This window comes from Patiria miniata, unplaced genomic scaffold (assembly GCF_015706575.1).
Source record: "Patiria miniata isolate m_02_andy unplaced genomic scaffold, ASM1570657v1 HiC_scaffold_16, whole genome shotgun sequence".
Classification (NCBI taxonomy): Eukaryota; Metazoa; Echinodermata; class Asteroidea; order Valvatida; family Asterinidae; genus Patiria; species Patiria miniata.
In genome coordinates, this window is record NW_024037054.1 from 11,382,334 (window position 1) to 11,407,644 (window position 25,311).

The following is a 25,311-nucleotide window of genomic DNA, read 5'->3' on the forward strand; positions in this document are numbered from 1 at the left end:
GCTAAAGTAAATCACAAGTCAAATCAGGAGTCCAGTAACAAGTAACATCGGATGAACAATGACGAAGGAACACACAGATGAATGCCTTTTTCAAAGTTTATTTGGACAGCTTGTGGACTCAACTACAACACTTATAAACTAATCATTTTTGGGGGGTGTTTTCTCATGTACATGTAGGTTTCTTCAGAAGTGAGCTTTTGCAGTTTCGTTTCGAGACAAATACTAATAAGCACTTAAAACCACAAGTCTTAAAGGTTAAATAAATCTTTCACGGAGAATAATGTTTGAACCAAATATCCATCTCATTTCATAATCTTGCGCTCTCAGGTCAATGTTTTGGTTATAGATACTGGAATTGACCTCGGATCTAGTCTCATATCTGTAAATGTTTGTGATCCTTCTTGAAAGTTTCAAAGTCAAATCATTTTCAGCAAGTATTGAAGTGAATTGGAGGGTGTGTTAGAGCAAGGGTTTATCTATATTTTTCCCCCTTACGTGTAAGTCCTTACCCACGTAGCCATTGGGGTCTCGGCCATCCAGGCTGTACTTGTCGTTGAGGTAGATGGCAATCTCCAGTGCTTCCTCCGGGGACGGGGTCCACTCCAAGATCTTCTTGGCCCAGTACATCCTCAAGAAGCCGTGCATCTTGGCTTCTTTGACAAGCTGAACCTGTCTCAAGGAAAGGAGGGAATAATACTAGTTGTTAACCCTAACCCCCTAGGCCCTTGTTGCTTACAACCATCCTCAATCCTCCAAAATCCTCCAAAATTTTGCAACTCCGCCTAAATTTTTCAAAATTGTCAGACAGTCCTGCCTCAAAATGCATTCATCCTCAATCCTCCAAAATCCTCTTGTGCTTCAATCACCATTCATCCTCAATCCTCCAAAATCCTCATGTGCTTCAATCACCATTCATCCTCAATCCTCCAGAATCCTCATTTGATTCAATCACCATTCATCCTCAATCCTCTAGAATCCTCCAAAACCGCCAGGAGGATTTTTGAGGAGTGAGGTGGGTTAGGGTTAATGATGCCCAGCCTAGCCAACCTCCCACCCCAAGCCCGGCCCCCACCCTCCCCCCCTCCCCTTTCCAGGCAAAGCCTACCCAGCCCCTCCCCAACCAAATCAAAAATACCACATTGAAAATTGGCGTAATTTGGCAGCCTAGAACACCCCAACTTCCTGGCAATGTGCCCCCCACCCTTTCCAAATCTTGATCCGACAATGCGAGTGCTTGGGTCAATACTTTAATGCTTCGTACCTGTGCAGCATTCCACAGGTCGTCATGGGTCCTGGCCTTTTCAAGCCGTTCCTTGCTGTAGACGTACTCCCTCTTGTCTTTAGCATGCACCTTCAGTGTTTGCTTGGCCCAGTCATTGGTTCCTGAAGAAGAAAAAAGTACATCAGCCGATTTCATGAAAAAGTGCGTAGCTTACGCCACGCGTAGGACTTACATGTACGCAACAAATTTGCTGCGCAGTTTTTGTTACGCAGTTGCGCAATAGACTTAGGATCGATTTCACCAAATTTGGAATAGCTGCGCAACGTTTTCAATTATCTAAACATCTTGGACTAGGATAATAAAGCATTTACAACGGCTGTTTGTGTATGAATTTGATCGTTCACAAAACAATCATTGAATCACCTCAGTCCACCATTCTGAAAATAAGTTTGTCCGACTTTCTTCGGAATCGTGCGGCAACTCTTAAAATTTCTGTCACGAGTAAAATAGCAAATAATGTTACTCAAACACAAAACTGTGAGAATCTTGTTTCAATCTTGATCAGTTGTGCAATGACAGTCTCCATGATGATCACGATTTACTTGTAAAATAGGTCATTTTCAGTCGCTATGCCTCAACTTACGCCACCTAAAATGATTGTGCAAGTTACGCCATGATTTGTTGCGCAAGTCGAGGACTTGCACACTATGAGACATACGTGAAATGTGTCACAAGTAAAATGTTGAACAGTTCTGAACTGGTTGTTCAGAACATGCCTTACAGAAAAGATCTTTTCATCAATTTTCTCATCATTTTTTTCTCGATGGACGGTACAAACACGTACCTTGGATTGAGTCATAGTTCTCATTGTAGAAGCAGAAATTGTCGGACAGCTCGCGTCGAACCACGCTCTCCTCGATATACCCTTCCACCGACTTACTGTACTTGCTGCGATAGCCACGCACGACCAGAGCGGCACGTTGGGCTGATATCTGACCTACAAAATACAACGGCGTGGACAAAGAAACGTCTTAAAGTTTGATCACACTTTTTAGCTGAATCTTAAAAAAAGGCATCAATCTGTGAAACGGAAACTTCAATCATTCTGGGTCTGTGTCATCTTCAGATATTTCTCCAGCAGATAATTTGGCATGGAATTGTGGCCAGTAATCTGGTTTTTTTTGCTAAATAAATATTTTCTGTTCTTTAAGCAAATTTCTGCGCTTCACTTCTCCACAAAATTGACTCCTGTTAAAGGTATAGTCCATCATTTGTAATTTGTGCATTTTGTTCGTTTGAAGCAACAAACATTCTCAAAATCTAAAGAAGGGTGATAAGCAACTAACCTGATGAAGTTTCAGCTCAGCGTCAGCTGTATTTTTCGAGAAAAACAACATTCTAGGATCTCGATTTCAAATCAAAAGTTGCTGAATCTTGTTTTGAATTGGGCCTGAATTCAGCGTCCGAGACACATTCTTACTGAGCCGAATGCAGCTACGCGATGTCACGCACTGATCCGACGAGTTATAGAAGGCGCGCGCGTGTGCGTCATGTCAACACTTGCGCGCTTCGCCGTATAAAAAACGAACTACTAACGGAAAATTCCAACGGTACGTCTTAAGACGCACTGATGGAAAGGCCTTCTTTCGTTGATTTCTTCAAATTGACAGCATGCCAGAAAGAATAATTTCACAGGGAGTTTAGTCCCCTTACTATCTTTCAACCAAGTATGTTTTTCAACAATAATTACGTCAGTCACAATTTTGATAGCTGCAAATGATGGACTGTAGCTTTAACACGTACCAAAGTGAATCCACGGGGAGAGGTTACTGAGCGCAGACTTGTTGGGGTTGTTTCTGTCCGCCCCGAAGTACTTGAGTCGTTTGAGGCAGAACTCTTCCAGCATTAGCAAGCCTGCTGTCGTGCCTGGTTTGGCCCACGATACTTCTCCGACGGTACGGTCGACGTCAAGGGAGCAATCGGCAGCATCCCAGTCCACTGGCTGATGGAACAATGCAAATTTTGACTCGGCTATTTTTTATGAGGGATTTCAAATCACAGCATCTTGTAGGTGACATAGTTGTAATCTAACCCTTTCATGCCCACATTGTTTATTGACTTGGCTCTCCCCAGGACCAAATTGTTTGCTCAGTCATGCGGAAATCACCAGAGCGTGAAAAAATGAGCAGGAGTAAAAAACTCACTTTTTTTCAACCCAGATTTTCACTGCCAAGGAGTGATTAAAATCATAGGTGTTGTGTGTAAAGTTTGTTCCTTGAACTTTACTCTTTTATGTGATGTAATAATGAAGTCCATACGTGCAAATATAAGAAAGTTATGCCTGTTTGTTCATCTGGTCCCAATTATCAAACTGCAAGCCATTTCACCACATGACCAAATGGCACTCCATACCTCAAATTGTGCGTGGATACTTCTGAAGCACTTTTCTCATTTTTTTGTAGTGGTAACACTATGAATAAACCACACCAATAGAAAGATCCGAAAACACTCTTTCAGCTGGTATATAGTTGATGTATGGGCAGCCAAACATATCAACATGCCGCCTTTCTGAAAAGTAGTGAATATGTCTGTGTTGAGGGTGTTTTGTGTGTGGTTTCCTGGTCGACTAAAGTCGCCCATGGGAATCAGCAGGGGGGTAGTTCTTGTAGACAAAAGTCGCCCATGGTAAGGAAAGGGCTAAAAAGAAAGAAAGAAAAGTACATCGTTAGTCAAATTACAAGTCTATCACTAACCTTAGGCATTGGTTTCGCTTGGTGTGGATGTTTGACAACGGGAGGAAATTCCGTCAAGAATGTTGGCAGTAGTTTAGTTATCTTTGGTCTGATGGTGCGGGCTCCGTACTCAAGTTTGGGCGAGGCCTCCCAGCACGGTACGATGTTGTGCGTGTCTACCTGTCATGGCAAAGAAATGAAACTCTCAAAGTGGGCGCCACTTTCGTGGAGCTTCTAAGCAAGAAAATACTGCTAAGAAAATGTATGCGCTAAGCGAAAATCTGCGGTGGACCAGTCACAAGCAATACGGAACATATGACATTTTAGCTGGTAACCTATTTTTTGCTAAGCAACTATTTCCTGTGCTAAGTCCAAGACATTCGCTTCTGATCTCTGGCAAAAAAAGAAAGCTGGTTGATGATTTGGTTGACATGATTTGGTTGACATCGTGGCTGCAACAGCATGGGAAAATAATGATAATAATAATGGGTTCTTATATGGTATTTATAACTATAAAGATCAAAGTGCTTTACATTAATATTGATCATTGGACTAATTAAACATTCCAAATACCATCTCAGCTCCCTTGGGAGTATAGAGCTCAATGCTGCCATTTTGGAGCAAGGCAGCTAAAAATCAACCACAATAACCATCTCTGCCCTCACAGGTACCCATTTACTGCTGGGTGGGGAAGGAGAAGCAAGGAGTGACAAAGTGCCTTGCCCAAGGGCGCACGCACCATAACCCCAGGCTGGACTCGAACCCACAACCTGCAGAATTACCCACAGTCCACGAATTTGATGTTCCCGACCACGAGGCCACGGCTATAATTTTTCAATCATAGCTTATCAAAACACTCTGATTAATAAAGACAGAATTTTTGAAACCATTTTTTTCTCAAACATTGGGGCAGGTTGGCCTTGGGGAGTGAGGTTTATCGAGCAAAATTTGTTTTCATCAATTGAAATATAATGCAGGGGGCAATATGTTCGTGAGTCCCTCCAAATATTCTCGTAACAGTTGAGGGGTGCTAGTGCGCGAGTCTATATGCAGTTATTACCTGGCACACGGGAATGTCTGGCAAACTCTCTGTGGCTTCCTTGACCCACTTTGATGGAACCCTGAGTGGAGAGAAGTCTGTTACCAGGCCGCCAATGTTGTGATCTTTCACAAAGTTAGGCAGCACATCCTTGGCTTCACCAATCAGAAGATGGAACGGTATGTCCAGCTCTTTAAGTTCCTAAAAAAAATCACATATCAATCAACATAAAGATTTCTTTAAGAACAAACTCTTTTTCATTTTTCTTAAAGATTTGAAGTTTTTTAACCAAACTTGAGTTTCACTGTCTATCAAATCTTTCAACTCATATCTTAAAGATAATGGGTAAAAATTCTAATGGATTTGCTCTAGCTGTCTCACATACATGTAGATCTTGTAGGGGGAAAGGGGTGTCGGTGGGGATGGGGTTGGGGTGGGGATGGGGTTGGGGTGGGGATGGGGTTGGGGTGGGGATGGGGTTGGGGTGGGGATGGGGTTGGGGTGGGTCTAGGGGTGGGGTGAGTGCGGGTGGGGATGGTGACCACAAATTTGTAGCCTTGTGGAGACTCACACACAATAGTGAACAAAACATTGTAAAGGTCTCCACAGGGCAATTTCTATAGATGAATAGGTCTCCACAAGGTTTTCACGAAATAGATATATGGGTTTTACTCAAAAACTAGGAATTTCCAAGGTGGATTGATCTGTCGCAAATGGAAGAGTTTTAGAAAAGGGATATTAATTCCAAATTTCAGCCAAGGAAACTCATTCTGGTTAAAATAAGAGCATTTTGAAAATTCACTTTCAAAATTGAACACTTTACTACACGGGAACAAAGAAATGTCTCCACAAGGATACAAATTTTGGAATGGGTGGTGGGGGTGGGAGCGGGAGTGGGGTAGGGATGGAAGAGGGTTGGGATAAGGATGAAGGTGGGGGTGGGTGGATATGGAGGTGGGTGTGGCAGTGGGATACACCTGGAATTGGGCGTAGGCACGGGGTGAAGAGATTGGCAAACTTGATAGTTGTAGACAAGTCATCACAAGTCACTCAGTCTTAGGTCAACTTACAAGTTAATCAGGTCAAGTTACAAGCTGTACATATGAATTTTGACAGGCATTCATTTGTTATCTTTCACCCCTCTTTCTTGTTACTGTACTTGTACATAAACATAACTTCATCTCTGACACCATCTTCCTATAGGGTGCGCTGTTCAAAGCGGACAATCATGGCCACTATCAAACAAAAGGTGACTCTGGCATAATTACTTCAACATCTAAATTCTCAGTACCATACAAACCTGCTCAACTTCGGCAAGTCCCTTCAACATGAAAGCAAAATGACGAATAGTTGCATCTAGGAACCTGGGCTGTAGACAGAAGCAGACACGGAGTGGTACTGCCAGCTTCATGGCAAGGCGCTGGGCGTACAACATACTCCAATTATCTGGAAAAGGAAATGGAGAATAAACAAAAATTGAAAATGTAAATGAAAGCTTTCACCAGAGTTATAGTTGAGGTTTCACCCGAGTTAAAGTGGATGTGTTACCAGTTAAGAATTCAAACCAAGTGTAAGTTATCAAGAACTCAAGTAATTAACATTTTGACTTCTTTAGTTGAGTTCAAATAAGTGACACTCATTGGTTTCCTATAATCTGTAGGAAAAAAATTGCAGATTCTTTTCACTTGCAACTTTTAATTGGGTTCAACCTCATCCACATGTAGGCCTCAAGTAAGCGAAGTTTGTTTAGAAATTTTATTAAGGTTTAAGTACGAGTACATTCTTGTACAGCCTGTTATTGGGGGTGTCCATGATTTCAAAACATTCAAGAATTTGTTTATTTAGTTCTGAAATAACAGTATCATATCAAGGATTTTTAATTATCAGATGATTGAACTGCATCTACGTACTTAGGGTTTTGATTGTTTTTTTTATGTGACGGACACGAGTACAAATGCAATACAAAACAGAGATACGAACAGCTCAATGAAGGTAAATTAAAATGTTCTTGTATTAAATCAGAAACCTTTTCCTTTAACTTTTCCTTTAACCCTCAAAATCCACACCCCTGTTTCGGGGGATTTCGGCAGATTCAGGATACCTCCATATTGAAAAAGTTGGGGTATTTTGATGGATTCAGGACATGAAGCCTAGCGGTACTGCAGGATTTTGATGGATTCAGGATACCTCCATATTGAGCTGTTGGGGGACTTTGATGGATTCAGGATCTCAACAGATTTACTCCCGGCTAACTGGTGGATTCTGATGGACTCACTGGCCACCAACATTTTTGTGCATGGCAAAATGGATGGATTTTGGCAGATTCAGGATACTTTCTAGTAAATAAACCAAAGGTGTTAGGGTTAAAGATGTCCTTATTTCAGACAATAACATGATTCAATCCTGACCCTGCACTCGTTGATCTCTGGACATCCAATACACGATCCCGTGACAGCCCTCCGGTACGTCCTTGACTTGCGACAAAACTCGCACCCGCTTCTTGTTGAACTTGAAAGCTGCCACTGAACCTGCTGTACGCAGACGGAGAGCCGCAAGTTTCTCCATGATGCCCTGAGCTTCAGAGGGGGCAGATTTCACCTGTTGAAACTAAATTCTTCTACAATCAGTTTTAAAAATCGAAATTTTGAAGAAAAACTCACTTTCACAAGACATCAACTTCAGACAGCACATTTTTGCAGTCCCAAAAAAACTTCAAAATGCACCAGGATGAATTTTGTGGATTTTGCAAAGATTGAGGGTAAAACATCAAGAAGTTGCATGTAAAATAGTGGAACGCCGCTATAACGAACATCGTGGGATCCACAGAAAGTGTTCATAGAAACGATCGTTCAGTATACAGATTTTGAACCGCCGGTACCCTCTTTTGACCAATAGTGAAGTCACTGAACTGACACAAGGAGCTGTCACAAAACTTTAGCAACGGATGGTTTTCACTTTTATTCCTTAGGGAAATAATAGCCATCTATTGCTCTGCAACATTCAACCGCAATGTAACCATGGGTGATTTGATGTTCGGGAATTAAAAGTGGCCCCAACAGTGTTTAATACATGTACATCCGGTAGGTTTTTTTGTTTATCTGTTGACTTTTTTCAACAACGATGTTCGGTACGTTTTGTCATGTTTGTACATTAAAACCGGGAGCCAAGGATGATGTTCGGTAAAGCAATTACAGATAAGGTTCACATTTTCACTGTCTTGCTGCTAGACCTTCCCCCTGTCTGTCATTCAGATCAATGCATAGTTGTGGCCTGTGTTCTCTTGTCTGCAATAGCTCTGCGGACCATCCGTGTTCTTCTGAGGGCTTGGATTTCACCAGTAATTCGTTGGCGAAAACCCTGCAGGGTGGCACAATGCTACACCCAGTCCTTGAGGTACCGCAAAAGAATTTGCAGATTGTCTGCAAGATTTTTGTATGTCTGTGTTGCAGTTTCGGTCAGTTGTTGCGTTGCTCTCTGTGTTTCTTACCTCGAATTAAAAACTAGGCTTAAGGCCTAAAAAAAAGACTCAACTGGTATGGAGCTTGCCTCAAAAGTGGTGCGGCGACGCAAATTTTTTTTTTTTTTTTTTTACCGTTTTTTTTTTCTTCAATGTCGGCTGATGACCGCAAATGGTGATTGTGCAGCAGCAGGATTCCAGTCAAACCAGTGAGTTTGGCGGTTTGAGACATCATCTTACATTGAAAAAAATACTTTTTCATTTTGCCGACGCGCATGGCTATGGTGATGCGCGCGCATACCAGAAACTTGGGGGGGGGGGCCTTACTCGGGTACTTAACACAAATCCACAGTACAAACAATTTTTTTTTAATCAATGCAGCAAGACTTACCTCTTGCTCAGAGTCATCTGATGTTCCATTTTCAGTTTTCAGTTTCTTAGATGGAGGAGATGTTGCCAGTGATGATGACGATGATGATGAACCCTCATCTGCAGTCTTCAATCTCTTGGTTGTCGGCTTACCTTTTTTCTCACCCTTTGCCATCACTGAAAAATTAACGCACACAGGATCATTCGATGATTAGCACACATCCGTGATTGGTATAAACGGTATAAAGTGATTTCTTTGTGTGCCTAAGTTTGTGGGTTTCCCCAACCCATAAAATGTGTCACAAATCTGGACTTTCTCTGCATTGTGCCCCACACAGCAATGCATGCGAAAAATCTTTTTTAACAGTATAGGTACTCATATGAGTTTTCCTAGACCATAACATGCTTAGCAACATCCAGGATTTTTTTACGTTGTCCGAACTTGAGTCTGGACTCGAGCCCGGACTCCAGTGGACTCGAGCCCGGACTCCAGTCCTGCGTTTGATGTCATCAGTCCTATCGATTCCTACCTCCATGGTCTGCTAAAGAGAGATGCACAACATGACCTCACTGTGTTTTTTTTTTCTGGACCTCGGGCCAAGTCCTCGAAATAGTCGAGTCTTCATTGTTCGAGTCCGAGTCCCCACTATCCGAGTCCGAGTCCTTGAAAATCGGGACTGGCATGACTGGAGTCCAGGCTCGAGTTCGGACTACAGCACTTCACTGAGTTTACAAATGCAAATCTCACATACACAAACAGCTGTGCATATGTACCCTCTTTTGGCTAATTATCTAGGAATGTCAGACAAATCGACCATTGGGACAACTTGACCCGAGACAGCTCGTCCGTTGAGACGGGTGTCGGACGCTTCGCCCCATTTCCACGTCGCCCCATGTCACTTCGCCCCTAACTACTTCGCCCCATCCCCACTTCGCCCCATCCCCACATCTGCCCATCTCCGCTTCGCCCCATCCCCACTTCGCCCCATCCCCGCTTCGCCCCATCCCCACTTCGCCCCATCCCCACTTCGCCCCATGTAGTATGAAAAAGGTGAAGGCTAGGGGTGCAGAACAAATAAACAGCCAAAGACCCCAGATAATAAATGCTCCCAATTTGTCTGATATGTGACACTAACAACTTCATTTAGATGAGATTGGTTCCTCCAAGAGTGAAATTAGGATGTCAAAGGTATTGTCGTTCTCAGATAAGTGGGAGACGTCGGGTTGGTATAGCCGGGTTGGGAACAAAGTTGGATCTTTTACTTCAAGCTTTTTTCTCGGTATAGGGGAGAGCCTAGCTTGAAAGGTTGGTTATGAATTGTTTATTTGGTGATGGGCTAATTCTTTCCGTTGGTTAGCAATTAGTGAATCTGTTGAAATTGTTTTTTAAGCCAAAAAAAAATAGATGAGATTTTATTTGTTTTACATGTAACGGCTGGGGCGAAGTGGGGATGGGGCGAAGTGGGGATGGGGCGAAGTGGGAATGGGGCGAAGTGGGAATGGGGCGAAGTGGGAATGGGGCGATGTGGGAATGGGGCGAAGTGGGGATGGGGCGAAGTGGTTAGGGGCGAAGTGACATGGGGCGACGTGGAAATGGGGCGAAGTGTCCGACATTCGTTGAGACAACTCGACCATTGAGACAACTCGACCGTTGAGACAAGTAAAAAAGCTTGGAAAACCCCAGCAAAAAATGGGAGTCCCGGCCGAGCCAACCCCATTGTATCCCGTCAAGCAACCCCTACCTAATGATCAAACCCGAACACGATGATAGATAGGGCCTACTATGAATATTCCACGAAAAATTGCGAGTAGATTTGTCTCAACAGGAGATTTGTCTCAATGGACGACTTGTCATTCCATTTAACGCACATACGGTTGAGTTGTCTCAACGGTTGAGTTGTCTCAACGGTTGAGTTGTCTCAACGGTCGAGTTGTCTCAAGTCAAAGGTCGAGCTGTCCCAAGTCAAGTTGTCTTAACGGTCGAGTTGTCTGACCCCCCATATCATATGAATGTCAGACAAGTCGACCGTTGAGACAACTCGACTCGGGACAACTATATTGCTAATGCTATGCTGGAGTTACCTCAGCCCTCAGATTTTATCATAACATAACACAAACAACAACCCAATGATAACATTTAGGGCTGAGGTAACTCCAGCTATAGTTAATCATTTACCTACCAATTCTTGCCCGCTTGCTCACCGGTCAAACTAACGTTTATTTACGGTGGGGCTGCGCGGTCGGTACGGTCTTACAAATAACTCTTGAATGCCGGTAGACTCTTGGGGGCGCTCTATCCGCGTGAGGCGCCCCAAGTTATGGCGCTTTTGGCTTGACCAGCGGGCCGCGGTTCATACGTTTTGTTGTGTGTATCCACTTTTACAAAACATTACAATGTGGACCACATTTCCATCTTTGTGCGTGTGGAATGTACAAATATCCAATTCATGTCAATTTGCAATGGCCATATGATTATTTTATGCCAATTGCAAGGAATGGTGGTGCAGCCCTGCTGATGCGACGGTCGGCTCGTTTACATCTTTTCCAGAAGCACGTGGCAGGCGCTCTCAAATTTCTTACCCGCCGCTTCGGTGTAAATACAACACCTTTGGCTGTATCCGCGTCGGAAGGAAATCATGAAGATGTCAGAAATGTTGAGAGACAAGATGGAGACGCAGGCTTCCGATCTTCAGTTTCCTCAAGCTTCACTTCACAACTCCGAAATTTCCAAAATCATGGTCTTCATGCAGTTGGGTAAATATCAACATTTTTTTTTATGGCACTGCTCTCTGACGACCGGGAAAAAAGTACTAGTACTAGGCCTACGCCTATAGTTGCAACAACCGTCACTGCGCGCCCTTTCCTTTGAGATCTAGTGGGGCGGACTCTATTAGGCAAAATTTAAAAAAAAAACATGTTTAGCGTCCTGCCTCTTTGACAAAAAGGAAGGAGGAGGCCCTTTTTTTTTTTTTTTTTTTTTTTCAAAATGGCCGCCCGACACATTTTTCAAGACAACGCGGCCGGGCTATTTTTCAAGACGGTTACCAGCTTTTTTCAAATGGCCGCCACTTGGACTCATTGACTATTTCCACAGCTTTATACACGGTATAAAAGTCTAAAAATACGATTTCTTTCGTCAGAGATCGTTAAAATTTATCAATTTTTGTCTTTTAAAAAAAAAAAAAAAAAAAAAAAAAAAGGAGGCGGCCTCTAAAAAGGAAGCGGGCGGGGACGCTAAACATGTTTTTTTTTTACTTCGCCTTATGCATTTTTGGGTACACTGTCTCCCAACACATATAGCCTAGGCGGTACTTCAACAAGTTCTATCTATCTATCTATCTATCAGGCTACGTCCATCCACTGTCGAATGAAGCCCTCCTCATGACGTTTCCAATCACTTCTGTTTCTGGCTGTCCTAGTCCAAGTCGCTGTTCCCATATATGTAGTTATATCATCTCTCCATCGTTTCTTTGGTCTTCCTCTCCTTCGCTTTCCCATTCGTGGTTGCCAATCTGTTAATCTGCATGTCCATCTATTATCCTGAATTCTTGCTACATGCCCTGCCCATCTTCATTTTGCTTCGCTGACTTTCTCTATGACATCTTTCACCCCAGTTTTCTGCCGAATTACTTCATGTTTTACTCCATCTCGTAGGGATAAGTGAAGCATCTGTCTTTCCATAGCTCTCTGTGCTGTTGTGAGTTTCTGTTCAAGTTCTTTAGTTAATGACCGAGTTTCTGATCCATAAGTCATAGTGGATAGCACACACTGATTGAATAGTCTCTTCCTTAGTGATATTGGTAATTTGTTGTCAGTTAGCATGTCTTTGTGTTGACCAAATTTCATCCACCCTGCTTTGATTCTCAGCATCACCTCTTCTCTCGTGGTGTCCTCCATTTTCAGTGTCTGTCCAAGGTACTTATAGTTGTTCACCTTCTCTAGTTTCCGTCCCTCTATTTCAATGTCTTCCTGGGTCTCAAAGTTTGTCATGTACTTTGTTTTGTCTTTATGCATGGTTAAGCCAATTAGCTTGCTTTCTTTGTTTAAGCTGGATAGCTGCTCATCCATACCTTTAATAGTTGTTGAAATCATTGCCACATCATCAGCGAATCGCAGGTCTGTGAGAGGTTCTCCGTCAATATTAACACCATTATCCAAGTCTGTCTTTCTAAACACTTCCTCTATAGTTGTAGTAAATATCTTTGGAGAAAGGGTGTCGCCCTGCCTTACGCCTCTCTGGATGTTGACAGTCCTGGATACATCGTTGGCAATATAAATACGGGCAGTTGCATCAGTATAAATGTCTTCTAGAATTCGGACATATCCTTCATCAACATTCACCTTTCTCATCAACTTTCCCTGTTGGGGCTATCTCTCTAGCCTCTTCCAGCATTACTGTAGTAATGGTCTGGCACCGTTCATCGATATCCATCTCCTCCATTTCCAAGGATGCAAATCGGTTATGGATCTTCAGTTGGAACTCCTCTTTCCTTTCCTTCAACTTCATTATTTTAATTCCTTTCTTCTTCTTCTTCTGGATGAATTTAAGCCTGGCAAGCTTTTGGTTGATACTTATGGAAGCTCTTACCATTCTGTGGTCACTGGCTATGTCTACAGCTGTTATTACTTCACACTTCTTGATTATCCCACGGCTACTGCAGAGGATGTAGTCTATCTGATTCTGGTATTGTCCATTGGGACTCTCCCATGTCCAGTAGCGGCTTTTGTGCTTTTTAAAGAATGTATTTCCAACTTTTAGTTTGTGTTCTAACACAAACTCGACCATCCTCTCTCCCCTCTTGTTCCTTTCTCCGAAGCAACAAGTTCAAAACCATTTAATGCCATTTTGTCTGACCCTTTTAGGGGCGGGTCATGACGCTAAAAAGTGGGGGGCTGCGCCGGCAAAAGAACGATTCCGATAATTTCACCTTTTCTTTTCTTTTCTGCATTTGGCCAGCTCACCCATAGAGCTGCTCACCCAAGTGAAAATAAAATAATTCAAGAATTTCGCCATTGCTGGGAGTTGGCCATATTTTTAAACAGTAAGGGGCAAATGGCGTAAAAAACAAAAAGTCGGCTGCAACAGGCAATAGTTTTGTTTTCAATCCAATAGGCCTATAGTTGGGCAATTTCCAAAGGTTGGCATTATACACTTCAGTCATTGTTCTGCATCCCACTTTTACGGAGATTGTACATTATGAGGCCGTTGAAAGAAACAGCGTTGATGCGAAATCAAATCCCTTTTGCTATAATGGCCTGGAATTACAACATTCAAAGCATTTTGCGTCTGTTAGGGGATTTCAAATTCCTGCTCTTAATAGTGGCCGTTTCTGTGTTATCCTCTTGGTCGGAAATCCTCTCAAATATTTCCTTGTTCGTATTTTACCCATATAATCCGAGAGCCCATTGAGGTCTCTCACAAAAGGTTTAATGGCGGCAGCGAGTAGGTGGGGTGTCCAACCTTCAAAACCGCAATTCTTAAGTGTCATACCCGTGCGTCTGGGAGGGGACACCGCCTAATTTTTTTTATGTCTAATTTCATTAGAACGATCATTCCAACACCAAACAGTCATGAATGAGTCTGCTTTTGCAGAATTTCAACTTACGAATAAAAAATCCCGTGCAAAATTCACTTAAGAACGGCAAGTTAGTTGCCGATTTCTGCACGGCTTAAAAAAGTATTACGCAATGCACACCAAAGCATTGCTACCCACGTACTGCATTGCAAAACCACTGCAATTTTACATAGTGTAATATACGATATTATGCATTAATATTATGCCCGCCCAAATATTCGAGATAGTCATGATTTTGCGAATTACGCAAAAATGCAACCTATCACGTTATTAAGAAATAAATGTCCGCGTTAATAAGGCCCAGTTAGCCAATTCTCATGGTATTTATATTTTTTGACGATGTATCAAAGCCTACCTGATACATGAATGGACTGTAAAGCAGACTCACTCATGGCGGAGCCTGAATTATTAAAGAGAGATACATTACGAAGAAGGCCTGAAAGCAAGCAAAAGATTTTGGCGAACACTTTAGTATGCCGGGGATCCTAAGGGCCATTTGGATTTTCTCCCCAGTTTGATGCGAGTCCTTTTCGGCATAAAAAAGGATAATACAAAATGGCCGGGATCGATGATTTTCCCCTTTAAAAACTGCTATTGAATTGGACACACCAAAGAAGCGCTGTTCTAAACGGGCATGTTTTTCCACTCATCCGGAAAACATAGATCCAACTAACGGAAGTCATACGCATGTTTAATTAAAGTAACACATTTTTTACAGCTGTCCATGGAGTGTTAAACTTTTCCAACCAAAGGCGCACAGATTCTTTAAAAAGAAAGTAAAAAAAAACCACCGCAATATTTCATATATTATCAGATCAATACATTCGTGTGTATAATGGTTCATATAGGGCCTAGGTATACAGTGATCCTTGATTCAAGACATTATTTGATTTTGATCGAAATAGACCATGGGACTGTTATGAATGTGTACTTTTAAGTGGAGGAAGGGGAAAACCTATATATGTATAATTATTTGTTTATGAATTAAATGATTGATACCAAAAAAAGTACTAATGAGGCCTATACATAATTATGCATAAATCGGAACCTCTACAATACCGTGAGATCAGGAAGTGGCAGTGTTTCTGCAGGGGGTTTAGAAGTTTTTGAAAAAGAATGAATAATTCACAAATAATGCGTTGTAATTCCAAAACTGTGTAACACTCTGTTATTTTACAGTACATGTGTACGGTACGTGTTTATTTTAAAAATTACTGTCATGGTATTTCGCGATTCTTGGGGGCTGTTTTGCAAATTGATACGTATGCCTCAATGCTATTACGTCATTTCACAAAAAAAGGGCGAATTTCGCAGCGAATGTTTTATGACGTCGAATTCGCTTTCGCATTCGCTTTCGCATGAAGTATGAACCGGGCTTTACGGTTTTGCGTTATTTCGCGGTAAATAAAGCCGTTCGCAGAGTTTGCACGAGTTTTTTTATTCTTAACTTGACATTCTGCAAACGCTGACTCGTACACTACCGTTTGGTGTTGGAATGATCGTTGTGCTCAATGTTTAAACACATAAAACAAAAAGCACCTTAGAAGGCGGCTAATTATTGAACTTTAACTCGTTCTTAAGCACAAAATGCACGGGAAAAGCTATTCTTAAGTTGTGGATCTTGCATTATAGTCACAAGCAGCTTATAGTGAAGGTTTCGCTCTTGTGCTCAAAAGTTTAATTAACAGTAAATAATTAGTGCTAATTAGGCCATTCTTAAACATGGATGCACACGGGATTTCTCATCCTTAAGTTATTGGTTATTGATAAATTATTCGAAAACTATCTTTTCGCTTTGGAACCGTGCTTGTGCGCGATAATCTAATTAAAAGAATTTTTTTTTTTGGGGGGGGGTATTTAGGTGGTGCCCCCTCCGAAACGCACGGGGTTTGACACTTAAGAGTGACGGTTTTGACGGTTGGACACCCCCACCTACTCGCTGCCACCATCAAACCTTTTGTGCGCGATATTCTAATTAAACCTCAATGGGCTCTCGGACTTCTGCCACATCAAGAGTTCCGCAAGGAGCAGTGCTCGGACCACTATACTGCTGACTTTACCTGCCGAGCAAGTTGACTTCACAAGTGAGACTATTCGCTGACGATTGCCTAGTATACCAACAAATATCACCTGACAAGGACACCTCAACTCTACAAAACAATTTCAAGTTGCTCGAATCATGGCAGAATGAATGGCTCATGAACTTTAATCCATCGAAGTGCTTTACTATCACATTTGCTTACCGGAATCCTCCAAAGACATCCTACACCTTTTGTGGGGAGCAACTCACATCGAACACAGCTTGCTGCAGCCAAAACCCAGAAATTTCTCGGAGTCATCAGGCGGAATATGTGGAGCTGCCCAGAAGAAGTGAAATCCATGGCATACCCTATCTTTGGAGTATGCAGTAACTGTGTGGGACACACACTGAGTGTAATATACCGTAACACTAGACAGAATCCAAAAATATGCAACAAGATTCTGCACAAAAAATTACAGTATAGGAAGAGGGAACAGTCACTGGAATCCTGGAGCACATCAAGTGGGGAGACATGGAAGAGCAAAGGAAGACACAAAGGCTATCAGTGCTCTACAAAATCAATCATGAGCTGGTTTACATCTCACAAGCAGATCACCTCAACTGAAACACAAGAAATACCAGGGGGCACCAACAAAAATCCTACAAACGACATGCAACCAAGGAAGCCTACTGGAACTCTTTCTTCCCGAGAACAATTACAGGATGGAAGAAGTTGCCAGCAAATGTCGTCAACTCTAGGACACTACTTGCATTCAAAGATAGGGCATCCAAGCACTACATGGACAATTACATGTAAGGCTATTTACTAAGGTCATCTACACATAAGATCAGAAGTTAGTGTGATATTCCTGAGTGAATTTTACTGACCCAACCAGAACCAGAAACATGCACATTTCGTGGTTTTCAGGACGCAGTGCCCCTTTAATTTCGCCTTAGGAACTATTTTATCAACTTCCAAAACTTGTTGGAGCTAATATCGACTGTCCATCCTCAAATTAAACATGTTAATTGTTATATTTGTATACTGGCGTCTTTCGACTTTCCGATGTTTTTTTTTAGACATGATAATGCTCACTTTCTTCCTTGTAAACAACATGCTAATTGTAAAAAGAAATGGCCTCAAGGTGTTAACCTTCTGTATGGCCCTTTATTGGAGAAGTGATATAGGATAGTGGCCTTGAATAAGGAAGCAATGAACATTGTTAAAAATTGTTTAAACAACACCTTTTAAAAAGACCGTTTGATCGTTTTGCCTTTGCTAGCTATAGGGTTTTCACGGGCATCCGTTCATCAATTTTCCTGTAACACTCGGACGCTATCATGCATGGCAGGCTGATAAAGCTGATGTGGTTCAACGTCGCAGCTACTCAAGGAATTCTTCAACACTGCTGAGTCTGGTAAGTGTTTGCACTTCTTATGTTACTGAATTATTGTTTTTAATAATGTTAGAGGGTGAGTGAAAAAAAATGCTGAACCAAACCACAAAACATTATATTTCATATTTAAACAAATATGCAGCACCCAAAATAATAATGACTGGAAAGCCAATTTCACAAGGTACTGTTTGATGAAAAAAAATTACTGAAATGAGTCAGTCCGTTTAGAAAATATCATCATTTACACACAATAACCCTAAAACCTGTCTCGTCCCCCCATGCGATTTCAAGAATCGTCGTCGCATCTTTCTTCAAACATCACCAGCGATTAAATCTCAGTATAAACGATAAAACATATTCAACAGAATCCCTTCGAAGGCCCGTCCTTTAAAAAAGTATATTTTATTAATTAAATTGTTTGCCAGGTTTGTTAATAAAGATATGCTACAGTTGGTAGTAGTTGTTGATATATGTATTCTGTGTCATTTTCTTTGTTGTTCCAAACAGTCAAAACACACAATGAATGGCTTTTTTGGACGAGACGGGTTTTAGGGTCATTGTGTTTAAATGGTGATGTTCTTTGAACGGATTGAGCAATTTGTATATTTTTTTAAAATAAAAAAGTAGCTTATGAAATTGGCTTTTCAGTCATTATTGTTGTCGGTGCTAAATATTCTTTTAAATATGAAATATATTTTATGGGATTTGGGTTCCGCTTTTTCTGACTCACCCCGTATAACGGCTCTTACCTCAATGTATATTCCAAGCCATACGACAATAAAGGCAATAGGATGATTTGCTTTTGTTGAGAGATAATTTGACATATATCCATATGCGCTTAGTTTGAGACATTCTGTGCACTATTTGACTGCCTGTCGGCGAACCCTGGGCCAGCTATGATATGACTTATGCTAAATCTCGAGTATGACTCCCTTTTTAGAAAGAAATTCTCGGATTTTTGACATGGATAGGGAGGTGGATATTGTGGCTACAGTTCCCAACAAATTTAAAGTCCGCAGATCAAATACAAAGTTGAAGATAATTTGACATGCGCATCCATGTTTTTGGCCAAGGTTATATATGTACAATATATTCCATTTGACTGCCTATCAGTTGGTGCTCTGCCAGCTAAGATGTGACTAGCAATATCTCATTTTTTAGTGCCCTTGCCATCAGTAATTCTGGAATATTTTGACATGGATAGGGACCTTGCTAGTGTGACTACATTATACAACACGTTTGACTTCAGCAGATACCTGTAGACAATTAGAGATACGTATCGATGTTTCGGCCGACTATATTTCTGTGCAGTATTCTCCATTTGCCTGCCGATCAGTCTGTTGGCCCTCTGCCAGCTATGACATGAATATGGCAGTGGCGTTGTCGTCACAAATCTCGAAATATTTTGACATGGATGTGGAGCTAGGTAATGTGGCTACATTCTCCCACAAGTACGGAGTTGGCTGACCAAATATAACTGGAGAAAATTAGGGATATGCAACTATGTTTTGGCTGAGGTTATGTCTGTGCGGTTTTGCATTTTGACTGCCTATTAGTTGGCGCTCCATCAGCTATGACATGACTTGCTATATCTCGACATTTAGTGCCCTTCTTCAGAATCTCAGAATATTTTGAAATTTAAATATGGAGCTAGTAAGAGTGGCTACATTCTCCAACAAGTTTGGAGTTGACGCAACTATGTTTTGGCAAAGTTTATTTCTTTGCGGTTTTCCATTTGACTGCCTAACTTTGGCGCTCAATCAGCTATGACGTGACTTACTATATCTCGACTTTAAGTACCCTCTTCATCAAAAACTTCATCATCCAACTATTTTGACACGGATGTGGAGCTAATTAGTGTGGCTACATTCTCTTATAAGTTTGGAGTCAGCAGTGGTCAGTTTCGTTTTTGTGCAGTAAGTCCCATAGCAAGGGCTGTCAGCGCCAGCCGACATGGCTCTCATGTGTCGCGGTCTAAAGGTACCTTAACATGGATGGATTTTGACAAACTATAGCTTGTTGGATGGGGGATGAATGGACCAACCAGCTGACAATTCGGCAAGGCTTCAGACTTGAAACTTTTGGAGTGAGCCCCAGACGGAGGTACATGATGCCCCCAGTTTCGTTTTTGTGCATTAAGTCCCATAGCAAGGGCTGTCAGCGCCAGCCGACATGGCTCTCATGTGTCGCGGTCTAAAGGTACCTTAACATGGATGGATTTTGACAAACTATAGCTTGTTGGATAGCGGATGAATAGGCCAACAAGCTGACGAATTGACAAGGCTTCAGACTTGAAACTTTTGGAGTGAGCCCCAGACGTAGGTACATGATGCCCCCAGTTTCGTTTTTGTGCAGTAAGTCCCATAGCAAGGGCTGTCAGCGCCAGCCGACGTGGCTCTCATGAGTCGCGGTCTAAAGGTACCTTAACATGGATGGATTTTGACAAATTATACCTTGGTGGATAGCAAATGAATAGGCCTACAAGCTGACAAATTTGCAAGGCTTCAGACTTGAAACTTTTGGAGTGAGCTCCAGACGTAGGTGCATGATGCCCCCAGTTTCGTTTTTGTGCAGTAAGTCCCATAGCAAGGGCTGTCAGCGCCAGCCGACATGGCTCTCATGAGTCGCGGTCTACAGGTACCTTAACATGGATGGATTTTGACAAACTATACCTTGGTGGATAGCAGATGAATAGGCCTACAAGCTGACAAATTTGCAAGGCTTCAGACTTGAAACTTTTGGAGTGAGCCCAGACGTAGGTGCATGATGTCCCCAGTTTCGTTTTTGTGCAGTAAGTCCCATAGCAAGGGCTGTCAGCGCCAGCCGACATGGCTCTCATGAGTCGCGGTCTAAAGGTACTTTAACATGGATGGATTTTGACAAACTATACCTTGGTGGATAGCGGATGAATAGGTTTACAAGCTGACAAATTAGCAAGGCTTTAGACTGGAGACTTATGGAGTGAGCCCCAGACGTAGGTGCATGATGCCCCCAGTTTCGTTTTTGTGCAGTAAGTCCGATTGCAAGGGCTGTCAGCGCCAGCCGACATGGCTCTCATGAGTCGCGGTCTAAAGGTACCTTAACATGGATGGAGTTTGACAAACTATACCTTGGTGGATAGCGGATGAATAGGCATACAAGCTGACAAATTTGCAAGGCTTCAGACTTGAAACTTTTGGAGTGAGCTCCAGACGTAGGTGCATGATGCCCCCAGTTTCGTTTTTGTACCGTAAGTCCCATAGCAAGGGCTGTCAGCGCCAGCCGACATGGCTCTCATGAGTCGCGGTCTAAAGGTACCTTAACATGGATGGATTTTGACAAACTATACCTTGGTGGATAGCGGATGAATAGGCCTACAAGCTGCCAAATTGGCAAGGCTTCAGACTCGAAACTTTTGGAGTGAGCCCCAGACGTAGGTGCATGATGCCCCCAGTTTCGTTTTTGTGCAGTAAGTCCGATTGCAAGGGCTGTCAGCGCCAGCCGACATGGCTCTCATGAGTCGCGGTCTAAAGGTACCTTAACATGGATGGATTTTGACAAACTATACCTTGGTGGATAGCGGATAAATAGGCATACAAGCTGACAAATTTGCAAGGCTTCAGACTTGAAACTTTTGGAGTGAGCTCCAGACGTATGTGCATGATGCCCCCAGTTTCGTTTTTGTACAGTAAGTCCCATAGCAAGGGCTGTCAGCGCCAGCCGACATGGCTCTCATGAGTCGCGGTCTAAAGGTACCTTAACATGGATGGATTTTGACAAACTATACCTTGGTGGATAGCGGATGAATAGGCCTACAAGCTGACAAATTTGCAAGGCTTCAGACTTGAAACTTTTAGAGTGAGCTCCAGACGTAGGTGCATGATGCCCCCAGTTTCGTTTTTGTGCAGTAAGTCCCATAGCAAGGGCTGTCAGCGCCAGCCGACATGGCTCTCATGAGTCGCGGTCTAAAGGTACCTTAACATGGATGGATTTTGACAAACTATACCTTGGTGGATAGCGGATGAATAGGTTTACAAGCTGACAAATTAGCAAGGCTTTAGACTGGAGACTTATGGAGTGAGCCCCAGACGTAGGTGCATGATGCCCCCAGTTTCGTTTTTGTGCAGTAAGTCCGATTGCAAGGGCTGTCAGCGCCAGCCGACATGGCTCTCATGAGTCGCGGTCTAAAGGTACCTTAACATGGATGGAGTTTGACAAACTATACCTTGGTGGATAGCGAGTGAATAGGCATACAAGCTGACAAATTTGCAAGGCTTCAGACTTGAAACTTTTGGAGTGAGCTCCAGACGTAGGTGCATGATGCCCCCAGTTTCGTTTTTGTACAGTAAGTCCCATAGCAAGGGCTGTCAGCGCCAGCCGACATGGCTCTCATGAGTCGCGGTCTAAAGGTACCTTAACATGGATGGATTTTGACAAACTATACCTTGTTGGATAGCGGATGAATAGGCATACAAGCCGACAAATTTGCAAGGCTTCAGACTTGAAACTTTTGAAGTGAGCTCCAGACGTTTGTGCATGATGCCCCCAGTTTCGTTTTTGTGCAGTAAGTCCCATAGCAAGGGGTGTCAGCGCCACCCGACATGGCTCTCATGAGTCGCGGTCTAAAGGTACCTTAACATGGATGGATTTTGACAAACTATACCTTAGTGGATAGCGGATGAATAGGCCTACAAGCTGCCAAATTGGCAAGGCTTCAGACTTGAAACTTTTGGAGTGAGCCCCAGACGTATGTGCATGATGCCCCCAGTTTCGTTTTTGTGCAGTAAGTCCCATAGCAAGGGCTGTCAGCGCCAGCCGACATGGCTCTCATGAGTCGCGGTCTAAAGGTACCTTAACATGGATGGATTTTGACAAACTATACCTTAGTGGATAGCGGATGAATAGGTTTACAAGCTGACAAATTTGCAAGGCTTCAGACTCGAAACTTTTGAAGTGAGCTCCAGACGTAGGTGCATGATGCCCCCAGTTTCGTTTTTGTGCAGTAAGTCCCATAGCAAGGGCTGTCAGCGCCAACCGACATGGCTCTCATGAGTCGCGGTCTAAAGGTACCTTAACATGAATGGATTTTGACAAACTATACCTTGGTGGATAGCGGATGAATAGGCATACAAGCTGACAAATTTGCAAGGCTTCAGACTTGAAACTTTTGGAGTGAGCTCCAGACGTAGGTGCATGATGCCCCCAGTTTCGTTTTTGTGCAGTAAGTCCCATAGCAAGGGCTGTCAGCGCCAGCCGACATGGCTCTCATGAGTCGCGGTCTAAAGGTACCTTAACATGGATGGATTTTGACAAACTATACCTTGTTGGATAGCGGATGAATAGGCATACAAGCCGACAAATTTGCAAGGCTTCAGACTTGAAACTTTTGAAGTGAGCTCCAGACGTTTGTGCATGATGCCCCCAGTTTCGTTTTTGTGCAGTAAGTCCCATAGCAAGGGGTGTCAGCGCCACCCGACATGGCTCTCATGAGTCGCGGTCTAAAGGTACCTTAACATGGATGGATTTTGACAAACTATACCTTAGTGGATAGCGGATGAATAGGCCTACAAGCTGCCAAATTGGCAAGGCTTCAGACTTGAAACTTTTGGAGTGAGCCCCAGACGTATGTGCATGATGCCCCCAGTTTCGTTTTTGTGCAGTAAGTCCCATAGCAAGGGCTGTCAGCGCCAGCCGACATGGCTCTCATGAGTCGCGGTCTAAAGGTACCTTAACATGGATGGATTTTGACAAACTATACCTTAGTGGATAGCGGATGAATAGGTTACAAGCTGACAAATTTGCAAGGCTTCAGACTCGAAACTTTTGAATTGAGCTCCAGACGTAGGTGCATGATGCCCCCAGTTTCGTTTTTGTGCAGTAAGTCCCATAGCAAGGGCTGTCAGCGCCAACGACATGGCTCTCATGAGTCGCGGTCTAAAGGTACCTTAACATGATGGATTTTGACAAACTATACCTTGGTGGATAGCGGATGAATAGGCCTACAAGCTGACAAATTTGCAAGGCTTCAGACTTGAAACTTTTGGAGTGAGCTCAAGACGTAGGTGCATGATGCCCCCAGTTTCGTTTTTGTGCAGTAAGTCCCATAGCAAGGGCTGTCAGCGCCAGCCGACATGGCTCTCATGAGTCGCGGTCTAAAGGTACCTTAACATGGATGGATTTTGACAAACTATACCTTGTTGGATAGCGGATGAATAGGCATACAAGCGACAAATTTGCAAGGCTTCAGACTTGAAACTTTTGAAGTGAGCTCCAGACGTTTGTGCATGATGCCCCCAGTTTCGTTTTTGTGCAGTAAGTCCCATAGCAAGGGGTGTCAGCGCCACCCGACATGGCTCTCATGAGTCGCGGTCTAAAGGTACCTTAACATGGATGGATTTTGACAAACTATACCTTAGTGGATAGCGGATGAATAGGCCTACAAGCTGCCAAATTGGCAAGGCTTCAGACTTGAAACTTTTGGAGTGAGCCCCAGACGTATGTGCATGATGCCCCCAGTTTCGTTTTTGTGCAGTAAGTCCCATAGCAAGGGCTGTCAGCGCCAGCCGACATGGCTCTCATGAGTCGCGGTCTAAAGGTACCTTAACATGGATGGATTTTGACAAACTATACCTTGGTGGATAGCGGATGAATAGGCCTACAAGCTGACAAATTTGCAAGGCTTCAGACTTGAAACTTTTGGAGTGAGCTCCAGACGTAGGTGCATGATGCCCCCAGTTTCGTTTTTGTGCAGTAAGTCCCATAGCAAGGGCTGTCAGCGCCAGCCGACGTGGCTCTCATGAGTCGCGGTCTAAAGGTACCTTAACATGAATGGATTTTGACAAACTATACCTTGGTGGATAGCGGATGAATAGGCCTACAAGCTGACAAATTTGCAAGGCTTCAGACTTGAAACGTTTGGAGTGAGCTTCAGACGTAGGTGCATGATGCCCCCCAGTTTCGTTTTTGTGCAGTAAGTCCCATAGCAAGGGCTGTCAGCGCCAGCCGACATGGCTCTCATGAGTCGCGGTCTAAAAGGTACCTTTACACGGATGGATTTTGACAAACTATACCTTGGTGGATAGCGGATGAATAGGCCTACAAGCTGACAAATTTGCAAGGCTTCAGACTTGAAACTTTTGGAGTGAGCCCCAGACGTAGGTGCATGATGCCCCCAGTTTCGTTTTTGTGCAGTAAGTCCCATAGCAAGGGCTGTCAGCGCCAGCCGACGTGGCTCTCATGAGTCGCGGTCTAAAGGTACTTTAACATGGATGGATTTTGACAAACTATACCTTGGTGGATAGCGGATGAATAGGCCTACAAGCTGACAAATTTGCAAGGCTTCAGACTTGAAACTTTTGGAGTGAGCTCCAGACGTAGGTGCATGATGCCCCCAGTTTCGTTTTTGTGCAGTAAGTCCCATAGCAAGGGCTGTCAGCGCCAGCCGACATTGCTCTCATGAGTCGCGGTCTAAAGGTACCTTAACATGGATGGATTTTGACAAACTATACATTGGTGGATAG

General features: G+C 43.1%; 1 protein-coding gene across 5 annotated transcripts in view; it reads right to left on the reverse strand.

Moving 5' to 3' along the window:
• Positions 1 to 25,311, reverse strand: part of LOC119723000 (deoxyribodipyrimidine photo-lyase-like) — a 39,844-nt gene that overhangs the window by 1,303 nt on the left and 13,230 nt on the right. For 3 of the 5 annotated variants that reach the window (XM_038193455.1, XM_038193450.1, XM_038193452.1), the window contains exons 6-10: positions 3,976 to 4,134; positions 3,026 to 3,224; positions 2,067 to 2,219; positions 1,262 to 1,383; positions 510 to 669 (exon numbers count right to left, since the gene is read on the reverse strand). In XM_038193455.1, coding sequence (XP_038049383.1) covers positions 510 to 669; positions 1,262 to 1,383; positions 2,067 to 2,219; positions 3,026 to 3,224; positions 3,976 to 4,134 — 793 coding nt within the window. Of the gene's footprint in view, positions 1 to 509; positions 670 to 1,261; positions 1,384 to 2,066; positions 2,220 to 3,025; positions 3,225 to 3,975; positions 4,135 to 5,014; positions 5,195 to 6,293; positions 6,440 to 7,401; positions 7,601 to 8,841; positions 8,997 to 10,995; positions 11,115 to 25,311 lie in introns of those variants that run through there. The other 2 variants (XM_038193454.1, XM_038193453.1) reach the window with 2 other exon arrangements.